At 42.6% G+C, this 13,834-nt stretch overlaps 1 protein-coding gene across 6 annotated transcripts in view; it reads left to right on the top strand.

Annotated features, from left to right (window-relative positions):
* The window catches only part of Klf12 (KLF transcription factor 12), a 431,501-nt gene that overhangs the window by 385,418 nt on the left and 32,249 nt on the right, over window positions 1-13,834 (top strand). For all 6 annotated transcript variants that reach the window (XM_055609629.1, XM_055609631.1, XM_055609626.1 and 3 more), the window contains one exon: window positions 9,734-9,891. In XM_055609629.1, coding sequence (XP_055465604.1) covers window positions 9,734-9,891 — 158 coding nt within the window. The remainder of the gene's footprint in view (window positions 1-9,733; window positions 9,892-13,834) is intronic.

Genomic DNA, 13,834 nt, shown 5'->3' with positions numbered 1-13,834 from the left:
GTGTGTGTGTGTGTGTGTGTGTGTGTGTGTGTGTTCAATGTCAAGAAGAGACAAACCCTGAGACAGGAAATAGGTTTGCTGGATAAGGACCCCTAATAAATGTGAGGTCTTCTTTGGAGGTGATGACAATTTTTTGGATAATAGAGTGTTGAGAGTGTACTAAGTGATACTTCAGAGTACCTTTTATGGCTTATAAATTATGTCTTTTCAATGTTCCCATAACCAAAACAGGGAGAAGGATTCAAATTTTTGGAAAAGCAGAACATATATTGGACATTGGGGTCAACATGACATCACTCTTAGTTAATCTGCATAGAGCCTGTTTAATATTCACTATGAAGTATGAATTTAAAGTTTGGGAACCTGAACACCAAAGAGATGAAGTGTCCAAGACACCATATATAATAAATCACGAGCTGTGTATCATACCTATGTGTTCAGTCAACAAGTCCTGTACAGTTTCTTCTACCAAAATTAAGATTCTTGTTTTCCTTAAATGTAATATAAGCAGCTTATTGGCCATAACATTTTAGAGGTCCGCAAACTGAACACGCAGCAGAATTCCCATGGTTTTCTCCCCTTCTTGTTTTTCTCCTCCATTTTAAACAGTACCTGATTTTTGTCTTGCATTTATTTTCTTGTCTGTTAATAGATCAGCTAGTTAGGATTTCATAATGTATACATTTTAAAAATCTCTCCATAAAACGCAGGAGACATGGCTCATCAGGTTTGCAGGTGACCCGAGTTCAATTCCCAGCACCAACATCACAACAACCTACGGCTCTATCTCCAGGGAATCTGACTCTCATCTGGCTTCTGTGGCCACCCATATGGGTGTAAACACACACAGAGAGACGTGCATGCGTGTGTGTGCGCACACACAAGCAACATAAAATAAATCCTTAATAAAAAATGCTACATAAAATTAATACCTTGAAGTTTTTCTTCCAAATTGTGTAACTAGAATGAAAAATAAGCAAACAAAATCCGTGGTTTGTTTTGCTTGAGTTTCCTAGCAACCAAAACAACAAAAAAAGTACACATTGTGAGACTCATAGTTCTATCTGATGAAGGCAAAGAATGTCACTGTTACCAGACAGCTTTCTCGTGACACTAAGTGAGGTCCTAGTTGTGAACAGGGTCAAGAAGACAGACTCTGACTTCGAGATCTGCCACCAGTTAGCTGTATGCCCTTGGAATAATGATTAATCTTGAAAAGCCTCAGTTTCTTTATCTTCTAAATGTCTTCCAAGTATGAAATAAGAGCATAATAACATACCATCCTACTGTAGCAGCATTAACTTGACATATTATTTGAAGATTAAAGTTTTCATGAAAGGTGGAGGTAGTGGGAAGCAAGTAAAACATTCTTTCCTATCTGATGTGAAAAGTTCTGGTTTTCTCCAAAATGCAGATCTATGACCGTTTTGTGGTAGGAAAGGTAGGTATTTGTGGCACACTACAGTCATGTTAGTGACAGAAAAAACTTAACGTGGAAAACTACCCAGGAGTTCTCCTTGGTCTTGTTATTTATGTAGCCTCATGTGAGCAATAAAAGCCTTTCAATAATTTATGTAAGCCTAAGTGCGAGGTGGTTCGCTGACACAGTTTCAGTGTGCTTCAATAAAACAAATCTCTAGTGTGACATAGACCTGCTTAATGACCAGCATAAAATAGATGCAAACTTGTTTTGATGGTCATGTCAAAAGTTTTATTTTATGGCTGTGTTAAAATACCGTGCCAGAACAGCCTATTTGAGAGAGCCTATATTTGCTTTAATATTTAAAATGTGGTGCCTCATTCTATCCTGTCTTTGTCTGGGTACATACACAGAACTGCCTCACTGGTGACTCTGCCTTCTAAGAAGATCCTTCTAATGTGGAAAGATGAGCCACTCTGCACAGTTCTGTCCGAGAGCAAGCAGTGTCCTGATGACCCAGGCCACTCCTTGCTCTTCAGTCTTTCAAGCATCTGCTGCTAGTAAAGAGATATGGATAAGATCATGTCATCAGTCTTCAACAGCTTAAAACTAAGCTGTCAACTTCAGTCAGATAAAAAGGTTTATTTACTTATTTTTAATGGTGGGGGCGGGGTCACTACCTGTGCCCTCAGAGACCAGAAGGGGGCATATGAGCTGCCCAGTGTGGGAGCTGGAACCAAACCCAAGTTCTCAGTGAGAGCAGCATACAGTCTTAATCACTGAGCCATCTCCACAAACCCAAGAGAATTAATTTTTTAAACAGGCATGACTCTAGAGGGTCTCAAAAGTTCAAAAACCATGTGAAGAAGACCTAGGTGAGTGGGGGGGCTCCCCCTTTCTGAGGAGAAGGGGAGGGGGAGAAGAGAAAGAAGGAGGGGGGACAGGGAGAAGAGGAGGGAGGTGGCTGTAATAGGGATGTGGAGTGAAGAAAGAAAGAAGGAAGGAATGAATGAAGGAAGGAAAGAAGGAAGGAGGGAAGGACCATGAGATAAAAGATGTGAAGGTCTGCTTTTCCATTGCTCTGGACCTCAGTGGTTGAATGCTTGCCTACAATACAAGAGGTCCTGGATTGAATCTCTAGCACAACAATAAATAAATAAGGCTGAATAAATAAGGCAGCAGGAGTCAGTGGGACTTAGGCCACAGTGACTAGGGCAGGGCTTGCCTTAAAGGCATTTGGATTAAAATAATTACCTATAATCCTACTTTGACCTAGAAGGTTTGTTTTGCTTCTTTTCTTTTTAAGTTCCCATGATCCACCAAGCTACAGCTCCTGGCATAAAACTTGAGTGTTCTGAAGAATCTCTGTAGAAACGTTCCTCTAAACATTTAAGCAGATTATGTGTCTCCCATGCTGTGGGCGTGTCCTGCATACTTCAGAAGTTCATATGAGTCCAGAGCGCATGTTTCACCTGGTGTTATGAACTGATTTGGGGGGTGGAATCTTTGCAGTGCATAAAGTGTTCTCACAGAAGTTGCTGGCTGAATAGATGTCGTTTGTCTACAAGAGGTCTTTCTTATGTTGTTCAAAAACAATCCTTTCAACTGCCAGTCTAATTGTATCATAAAGGTTTGATAATAGAGACAAATAAGATTTGGCACCACTATTGATTAAGTTTCTTAAAACTGTTTTATTATCTTTACACTGTTTTTTTTTTCTTTTTTTCTCACCACAGCTTAAACATGATGTGTCTTAAAACCTCAGCTTATGGTAATTTTTAATATATGAATAGTCTAGAAAACAGTGTGGGAAGGCGCCTCACAGCAGCTGTTACAATGAGGTTAATCAGTCCTTCAGCCTCCCAGGGGATTCACTTCTACAGCCCTTATCTTTCTGTCCACTTCGTAAGAGGTTGTGTTTATTAAAATAAAACAATAATTAAAATACATTGAGGGCATATTCTGTCCATACAAAAAGCGTCAAGTTAAGTTCGGGTGCATGAGACTTCTCTGTGTGGATTTAGACCAGGTTTCATTCTCAATGTACGCATTCTGGGGGAACTCAGATTCTAACATGAAGTGGGAAGTATCTGAGTCACAGCTGCTAGAGACAGTGACAACTGCTAATCTTAGAGTTTTGATCGGTTAGGAAACTCAAGCAGCAAGGAAGGCACTTCCTGGACCCAGTTTGGTGGGAAACCCAGGATCCTGATCCTGATCTTGATCCTGATCTTGTGTGTGAGTGCGGGTGGGTACATGCGCACGAACACACCCGGCTTAGCTAAGGGGAAACCCAGGATCCTGATCCTGTGTGTGCGTGCGCGTGGGTACGTGCGCATGAACACGCCCCGGCTCAGTCTCATTGGATTTATGTAAATTCTGGTTTACTTAGAGCCTCCTCTTGGTCAGCCCAACTTTGACTCTCCAACTTGGAAGTTGTCTTCTCAGCTACTGTAATGCTGATTTTCTGTGGTACTCACTGTCTTGTTCTGTATAACTTCGAAGCAAACATCAGAAGTAGGAGAAAATGTACGCTTTAAAACGCATCTCCAGTTTCCTTACGGTAACTTTATGGTCTGCCCAGTCCAGCTCTGAATTTATTTTGGCAGCATTGTAAGTGAACCTCAGTGGTGTGGGAGGGCCTTGACTCATTGAGTTTATTATCTGGGACCCATGTAGGTAAAGCAAAGAACCAGCTTCCTCAAGTTGTCCTGTGACCTCCGCAAACACACCATAGAATGAACTCCCATACACAACCAATCAATAAATGTAAACAATTAAATAAAATGCTGTATTAGACAGAATAATATCTACCTAACCCTATGCCTCTTCCCTATAATTCTCGACTGAACAATGTATGCCTTTGAGGTAAGCAATACTCGTGAATGTTCCTCTGTGCAGTCACCTCACATAACTGGTTTTGAGCAGAACATTTAAGTGATATGTTATTCTGTTGCTTTGGTGATGTGCTTCATTGCTTTTTGACATCTTGTCATATGCTAGTTTGTAATGCCCATTGCATCTTCTCCTGATGTATAAAGTAATAGGCAGCACTGAGCTCCAGGGTCAGCCTCTTGAGTCCACATGCTGACATGGCCTTGACTGTAACTCCTGGATATCTGGGCTTCTTCCTGTGTAAGAGGAGATACTACTTGCTGTGCACCTCAGGGTGGCGTTGAGAATCACAGAGAAGAACCTAACGCACACAAAGCATTCTGGGAATATACACTGTCATCAGTGTCCTCAGCAATGCTACTGTGTGTGTGTGTGTGTGTTTGCTGAAATATTGTCAATGCCAGAATTTTCCAATATTTGAATACTGTCAATTCCAGTTTTCATGTTTTGATATGTGTGACTTCTTAGCCTTGAAAGGATATCCTGGCCTTTTATTCTGTTTTGTTTCCTTCCTTTCTTCTTTCCTTTCTAGCTTTCACTCTTTTAGGAGCTCCAGTTTCAATAGAGGGCATCTCATCACACCGAGGTCACCCGTGACAAAAGGTCATTTATTACCTGCTGATTACAGTTAACCCTGGTCTTTTTTAATGGCAGCCATGAACTGCCTTCTGTTTAAATGGAGCTGTTTCTGGGTGTGACTTTCCTAGCCTCTCTGGATTTAATTCTAATTTAACTTGCCACTCCAAGCCTTATTGTGCCACTGCTGAAGCCATGATTTGTTTATTTGTTCTCTCGGGATCTAAAAATTACTACGGGGGCCTTGGAAGCTCCTCAGGCATGTATCAACTGCCCTGAGCTGGCTGGCCTTCTGGAAAATAGAGGGCAGATGAAGTTACTGGTTTAAATTGTATCTATTATCTATCTATCTACCTACCTACCTATTTATCTGTCTATCACTGTTATTGAGGATAACGGTGGTGGTGGCATGAGTGTGTATGGTATGCGTATGTGTGCACGTGAATATGTATAATGGGTTCATTCACATGCCACAGCACATATTAGGAAGTCAGAAGACAACTTTGTGGAGTTGGTTCTCTCCTTCAACCTTTAAGTTTGTGCCAGGGATTGAACTTAGGTCTCTATGATTGCACAACATCTGTCTTTGCCCACTGGGCATCTGGCCAGCTGCAGCCACCGCCCTTCTGATGGATTTAGCACATCAGAATTTGAAAACACAGCACCAACAGCCTTATCTCGGCAATTCTGAACATACAGAACCTATTACTAACATCGTCGAAATGACCTCGTGCCTGCAGTGTAGCCCTCACTCACACATGTACGTTCTTTTACAAATCCGATCTGTGAGGCACCAAGTCGGCTTGCATCCTCGGCGCCATCTCACCAGAGGGCACATTGCTCTGAAAGCATGGTCATGAAGGGTAGAGTAGAAACACTCAGAGGATATTGATAGCCTTTGGGTTGCAGACACCCGTGCTCATGAGAAGCCCCATCGTGAGACCCCGTGCCTTCCTACTTACCTGGATGCCTGCAAGAGAGGATGTTTTTCACTCAGCAGCCGCCTACACAGGCATCACTGTGGACACGCCATGTTCTAGAACGCCAGGCTCCTGAACTGCTGCAAATACAGTGACCTTTACATGCATGTGTTTTGTGGGTCGTTAACCCTGAATCCCTGAAATCCAGTCCCATTTAAAAAGACGAGGCTTGATGGAAAAAAAAAAGGGGGGGGGCAGAGGAGTGAGAATGGAGTGTCTGTCCTCTGAAGACTCAAGAATCTAACAATCAGAGGAGGATTAATTATTCAACTCAAAATTATAAGTGAAATTATGACATATTTCTTAAATACCCATAACATCCAAGGCTGTAAAAAAGTAAAATTACTAGGTACCAGTACCTTGACAGCGTGGTACTGAACTTGGTCATGGAGCTGGCCCAGCTAATTCCCTGTTAAAGTCCACCTCCAGTGCCTGCCAGCTGGGTTACACTCTGGCTTCCGGGCAGCAGCCGTCCTACATAGCACTGGGTTGGCCTAGGATCTTGGTGCGTTTTTTTAAGGTCCACTTCATGCTTGGACCTCTTGGACCACAATCCCTCTACCTTTCTGCAGAGAGATCCAGTAGGTAGCTCTGAAAGGGTCAGCTCAAAGGGTACTTCCTCTCCATCAGCTGACAAAGCCTGTGCTCTTGAAACCAGGCTAGTAAGGACAAAGGGAACCATCCATCCCTCAGAACCAGCCTTACAACATTCCACTTCTCACGCACGCACCTTCAAAAGGCACTTAACAGTTTATTTTTGTTGTACATATTCCTTTACATGGCAGTTCTTCGTAACATTTAAAAATATTATGCATCAGAATGGAGAAAACCAGAGACTAAAGGCTGAGCGGGAAGGATGTCCACTTAATACGCCTTTTTCCCTGATTAAAGTCAAAACTCTGTAAAGTGGTTTCTTCCAGCTTTACAGCCTCTGCTTGTCTTCTGTGCCTGCCATACAGGTAACTGGTGTGGATTCTGTCACAGACATGTTTCACTGGCCCCTTAAAGAACATTTCTAAGCTGGGCTGGTTTCAGACTTATTCTTACTTCTCATCGTATACACAAATTCTTAGCAAGATAACTGGCTAAAGTCAACCACAGGCAAAAGCTGTGTCTGGGTCTGTGTGGGGTGACATTAAAATTCTATATGTTAATGTGTAGGAAATATTTTACAAAACTGTGTCCTTGTTATAGACCTTAAATTTTAACTTAATGGAAACAAACACTACCATTGTCTCAATTTGTGAAAGATGTCAAACAACACACAACACTACAGAGGACTTGCTTTTATAATGCTCCTAGATCCAAATTCTATATTTATTTTCCTGGTCACATACTCAAGAAATGAATGGCTTACACCGTATCGTGGCACACACAGTCTTTCTTGTTCACAGGAATCCCACTAAATGCTGGAATCACTCCGAGGACGGACTGAAGCTGTTCTTTCATGTTGTTTTGACTCTTTTCACAATAGACTCCTGTCCCAGCAACTGAATCAATGGCGTGGAAAACCACAAAGCCACGTTGATTGATAACGAAGGCTTTAAAAAGTGGCCTTGCCAGAAGCACAGCCTGTGTTCTTTTACTCTAGTGTACATGTCGAATCAAACTGTTTGAGGCTTGATAAACAGAATTTATTTTTCATCTTAACTACTCTGAAGCTTTGGCTCACTAATCTGCTATTTGTAGACAAGAAAATATACTTCAAAAAATAAACATGAACATGCTAGAAGGAGATGTTGGAAAACAGTTGTCTGGAGTTATGGAATAGTTTGGTATCAGAAACAGTCCCTGTTTGTCACTGAAGAGATGCAGTTTTAAAGTACAAGGATGAATGTTTATTGGACCACTACTATAATTCACAATTGAGGGGTCAGCAGACTATGACCTGTGGGTAGTTACACTATTTTATTTTTGTAAATAAAACTTTATTGGAACTGTGCACCTTTGCTATCATATGGTCTATACCTGCTTTCACGGTAGACTTTTAGAATTTATTAATTACAGTATAAGACTCCATGATCCTTCACTTTGAAATAAAGGAGTTTCTATCTAATCCTTTGCAGAAAAAGTTAACCAATCCTTTCTCAAAGTTGAAATAGCCATTGTAAAGATTGCAATTACTTCATGTGCCACTAAAAAGAAAAACAATGCCAGCTACCTATAATGATCCATAACAAAATTATGTCATTGGCATAGCATTACTTTTGATGTTTTAAAAACCCACAGTAATATTATAAATTTCTATGATTGCAGATCTATACATATAGCAGCGTATTTAAACATATATGACATGAAAGTAGGTATGAAGCTGTGTAGGGGAACAGAGGGCACTAACAGGAGGAGGGTGACTCTTGAGAGAGGAGGTGGGTACAGAGGAGGAGACGTTCTGGCCATCAGCATGTAAGGAGACCTATGTAACGCAGTGCCATGGACAGTGGATACATAACAGTTTTAATTGGAAAGATCTAAAGGAAACTGTCAGCGGCTTTTCCCGGGAAGGAGGAGAAAGGATCAAGACGATGGTACAAGAACATAGGAGCATCTTTAGCTTTGTGCTCAGCTTTTAAAAGGGCTGATTTGTTTAGCAAAGTACTCTCTCTCTCTCTCTCTCTCTCTCTCTCTCTCTCTCTCGGCATTTACTCTGCGCAAGGGGTGATGTCTGTGTTTAAGTGCATATGCCTGTGCCATGGCATTATCATGGAGGAAACATACATGAGTAGGTTCACAAGTGCTCCTGTAGCACCTTTACCTGCCAAGCTGTCTCACTTCTCCGATTCGCCGCCCCCCCAAATATTAATTTTGATGTTGAAAAATACGTAGAATAAATAACTATGAACACATAAAGACATCTCAAAACAAAAACGTCAAACCGGGGTGGGGGTGGACAAAATGTCAGTCATGGTAAATGTGTCTTATAGCAACAAGGGTGATTGTCTCTTTATTGTATTTCATTATGATTTTTGGAGAACTTCATGGGTAGCTAATACAAAGATGACTCATGTTCTTTCTGTCTCAATCAAAAGAGATTAAGGTTTGAAAAAGGTACATATAAATGAATTACCTGACATTACAAACTAATCCTGTTTTTCTACTGGGCATTAAAATGAAACAACACACAAGTCTGGGCCAAACTTTGTAGTTAAAGTCTTATTTCTTTTTTTCTCATAATAGTAGTACAGCTAATCTTTAAAGACAATGCACTCTATTCCTCACCACAAGAAAACACCAAGTAGGAAAGTTAAATATCAAATGCGTCCCTCTGCACAGAAATTGCTGGTCATGACTCACCATGTTGATGTGCTGGTGCCAATTCTTTCGCCCTGACCTCAGTTGTTTTGAGATGTGCACTGTGATTTTGCATGGTCGTTTAATGCCGCATGCAGCTCAGACGCCCCTCTTACTAAATATGTTTGTGCTGACGCTGTCTAGATCAGGGCTTCCTAAAACATTCTCTAGAAAGACTATTTAGACAGGCAGAACTGAGCTGTTAATTTAGTACTGACAAGGGAGATTTGCTTGGTTTTAGTTTGGGTTTGCTGCATTAGATTGGCTTGGTGGGTTTGGGACTTTAGAAACAGGTCTTATGTAGACCAGGCTGGCCTCCAGCTCTGGCTCCTCCTGCCTCAGCTGCTTGAATGCTGAGATTATATGCGGGTGTCTCTGTGGCTAGCTTGTTGTAAGCATTGTTTCTCTTTCCCTGGAACTCTCTAACCAAGAATAGCCACACTGCTGTCTCTAGCCGTTGAGAAACATCTAAGAGACTCCTGAGGCTGCAGAGCCGAGACCAGACTCTCAGCCTGCTGGGGCCCCAGGGGAAGGGCTGTGCTTCTCACCATGTCCCTCTACCTTTCTTTTTCAGTTCAATCTCACCATTTAGCATTGAGAGCACAAGACGCCAGAGACGATCAGAATCCCCGGACTCCAGGAAGAGGCGCATCCACAGATGTGACTTCGAAGGGTGCAACAAAGTCTACACAAAAAGTTCTCACCTGAAGGCACACCGGAGAACACACACAGGTACAGCTCCCGTGGGCGTCTCTTTGGTGGTCAGGAGGAGCGGGAAATGAGAACAGCTCGCCCTGGGCTCATTAGTGCATGGCTGACGTTCTGAACACGTTGACTTGACTTCATGCCTTCCATCTTGCATACACTTTTTAAACGCCGAGAACAAAATGGGCTGATCAACCTAGCCACTTAGTAATTATGTCATTTATAAGGTTTAAAAACATCCACTGGGTACCTCAAACAGGGAGCTGAACAAAATCCCTCCCTTCTCTTCCCTAAGGCTTACATCTCACCTGCTGACCCCCTAAGGTCATGTGTGGTCTGTTTTCAATACGCTTCTTCCTTTTTTTTTTTTTTTGTTTTGTTTTGTTTTGTTTTTTGACACAGGGTTTCTCTACATAGCTCCAGCTCGAACTCATTCTGTACACCAGGCTGACCTTGAATTCAGGGAGATCTGACTGCCTCTACTTCCTGAGTGGTTAGACTGAAGGTGTGTGCCACCATGGCTGAGCAATACTCTTTCTCTTAAGTAGGAGAGGAAGAAACTAAAAACTCAAAATTTATATCAGTAAAGCAGCACTGATGGTATTTTTAAAATAAGTGCCATAAAATCCTCTTTGGTTTTTCTTAGAAGTTGTTGTCACAAAGGGAAGGAATTTTTAGTACTTACAGAGAAAAGAAATTGATACTACAGGCAATTCGCCATTTTGTCACAATTTCAGCTATCCATCCTCTCATGCATGTATGTTCCACCCATCTAGGAAGCACTGTCATTATTAGCCACTGGTCCCATCTTTTTTTGTGCTGTGTGGCCCTAAGCTGGCATGCCCTGGGTTCCGTCTGAGTACCCTCAATGGGAGCTACTGGCAAGGAATGAAGGATGGGAGAAGGACCCACTATCAGTCTACTTTCCCTAGACAAGGGACTGGTGCCAGTGACACTCAAAGAGGCAAATGACACAGGGAAATAGTCATTCATAGACTTCCCTGCTGAAACAGGTCACAGAGAAGCAAGTCCTGTCAAGTGCCCATCGCTGACACAGACCTGACTACTCCAGCATGATTCTCTCACGGGAAACTTCATGTGTAAACAGATTCCTGTATAGCTGTGTAAAAAGTATTCTCCATCTCAGCGAAATCATCATACAAGGCAAGCCACTTCCCAGATCAAATTGTAAAATTACTTAAATTGGCCTTCTTCGCCTTTTTTTTTAGCCCACATTACTCCATCTGTTTGAAAAGGCAGGGACTGGAAGCATTCACCATGCCTGCTATCTACAGGGTCTGAAAATGGGCATAACGTGCTGTGAGTTCACGAGTTTAACCGGAGTCAATCCGCTCTCGAACCCCTGAGCATATCTTGTCACGTCAGTTATTATTATAGCTCCCAGGGTTCACAGCTGAGTAAGACTGTTGGTGACCCCAGCCAGCCCCTCCCCAGCAGCCCGCACAGAACCTTACGGTACTGGGAGATCTAGCCTGCAGGAAGTAAGTGTTCTGTCAGTACCACCTTGCTTTCTTCAAGCCCTGTGGCCAGAACCTATGACATTTAGCAGTGGCATGTTTACCACATCAAGTACTGGTGGGTAAGCGAGAGTAGTGGCAATAGCTTTTATTGTTTTGTTTTGTTTTTTTATGGGAGGGGCGTGAATCTCTGGGACACCCCTGATCAACAACTAAAGGAGAAGTATCCCATAGCTAGAATTGAACTTTTGGCAGCCTGTGACTTCCGGGTGAAACATCATTTCCTGTGGAGGGTAACGCCAATTAAACAGAGGGAATGGCAATAGCCTGTGCTGTGTTAGAGGTCTCCTTCCTGGGCTCCTGGCCAATAGTCCCTGCCTGGCACTGGGGTCTCTGTTAGCTAGTCTAGAGTAGCTCCTGGTTGCTTCTCAGTGCTTCTCCTCTGCTTCCGGGCCCTTCCCCCTTTCTACTTAACTCTGTGTTGCTTCCTCAACTTTGACTGCAAACTCCGTCAAGCGAAGTTCTCTGTTTCTTAGGCACTCCTTTTAGTTTTATGGTTTATTGATTTACTGCCATTCTGGGAACTGAACCCACAGCATTGCACATGCTACCAAGGGATGGACCACTGAGGTCCATTCACAGCCCCTTGGACGTTTTTAAATCACCATCTAATCATTAAGGCAAAGAAATGAGCAAAAAGGCAAGAAAGGCCACAAGTATCTTCTATTAGCAGATCATGAACAGAAATCATAGCAGGAAGTGTGTTCAGGCCATAATAGTCATTGATTGTTATTGGGCAATTTCTGTACACACACACACACACACACACTGAGAGAGAGAGAGAAATTGTCTTCAGTGAATCATCACGTATGTTGAGCTGTTCCTATTCTCCTCGAGCTTTGTGGAATACATATGAGCCCCATTTTCACACAGACACACCCCTATTCTGCTAATCCAAGTGACACATAGCAAAAGAGAGGAGGGTGTTTAATCAGGTATGATTAAAGGACTTATTTCCCCAGCACTATTGGATTTCATCTTACAGGTTTTAACATATACTACGGGAGTAGAAGAGACGTCATTTGTTCACCATAATTCAAAGCAACAAAAACACTGACTTCTGGAGCCGAATTAATAGAGCTTGAGTTATTAATAAGATGACCTCACAGACTTTGAAGGTCACAGTGCCCTGGTTCGTCACAACACAGTGTGTTTTCTAATTCGAGGGAGCCCTTGCCTGTCACTCTCACATGACCAAGTCCCAGCTTTAGTGTTTTCTCCACACTTGTACATCCTTCATCTCGATCAGTCCGCAAAGCGACCTGGTAGCTGCAGCTGTCGAGAATGTTTTCGTACAAGCACTGTTGCCCCAACACTGGGTGTCCCCCGTCTCCTTATAGACTACCAATGACAGCTTCTTTGTCAGCAAGACACTGGGTGGGCTCTGGAGGGAGAGCCTGTTCCCTTGCAGTGGGCGCACATCTCTCTTGGTGACGTTTGGGGTTTCCAGGTGGATGGTAACTCCTCGAACGATCACACTTGGAGGTCAGGAGATCGATCAGGCTCCCACTCAGACACTCCCAGTTTTGACAGCCATGCCTTTCTAGTCACACGCTAACTGTCTTTACAAAGTCTGTGTTCCTTCTGTGCCCAGGGAGGAGACATTTACCAAAGTCTCTTAGTATATACAAAATACGTTTAAATCTCCTGGAAGTTAACTCTGTTGGGTCATCTAAATCAAGGGATGCCACCAGCTAGAGATAGTTTATCTGTCGCAGATAGAAACGGATTTCCTTCAGATCTAGACTTGTGATGTTGGAGCTGTCCCTGGAATGATGATTCCCTCGGGAGTAATGTTGAGGCACCATCTGGTAACACAGGACAAACTTGCTGTAATATTGTCAGTCAGTATTTGTATTTTTCCAGAGTAGAAAATAAGTATCAAAAGCCACTGTTTGTGACTTCATTGTATTGTGTTGAATATCAATACACTGAAGGAATCTTAATGCCCCTCCAGCCATCTCTCCTTCATCTTCTCCATCTTTACCAGTTAATTGATGGGCCGATTGAACATGACAAATGCAAAGAAAATGCCCTGAGTTGTAACTAGAGACCCACTTATGCCAGGCTCTTCTTTTAAATACCTAGCTATGTCACCTCCAGTCTCTTATCAAAAACATCCTTGTGAAATTCTTGCTCAGACCCCAAAATGTAGCAAACCTGCCCATCCCCTTAGCAGGGACTTAGTTACAGCCAGCCCTCTGTATCCGAAGCATCCAGCTGACCTTGGATTGTACTCAACATCTGTGGGCTTTTTCTATGGGCACTCCCTCAGCAGTATGTATCATGTATTGTGCATCACCAGACCTTATCTGGAGTGTACAAGGAGATCTGCGGAGGTTAGATGTAAATCTTTCACTGGTTTCTATCTTACACCTTGAGCACGTGTGTGTGTGTGTGTGTGTGTGTGTGTGTGTGTGTGTGTGTGTGTG

Source organism: Psammomys obesus, unplaced genomic scaffold, assembly GCF_907164565.1.
Source record: "Psammomys obesus unplaced genomic scaffold, mPsaObe1.curated_primary_1811, whole genome shotgun sequence".
Taxonomy (NCBI): Eukaryota; Metazoa; Chordata; class Mammalia; order Rodentia; family Muridae; genus Psammomys; species Psammomys obesus.
Note: the sequence above shows the minus strand (reverse complement) of the source record. Positions and strands in the feature narration are given on the sequence as shown.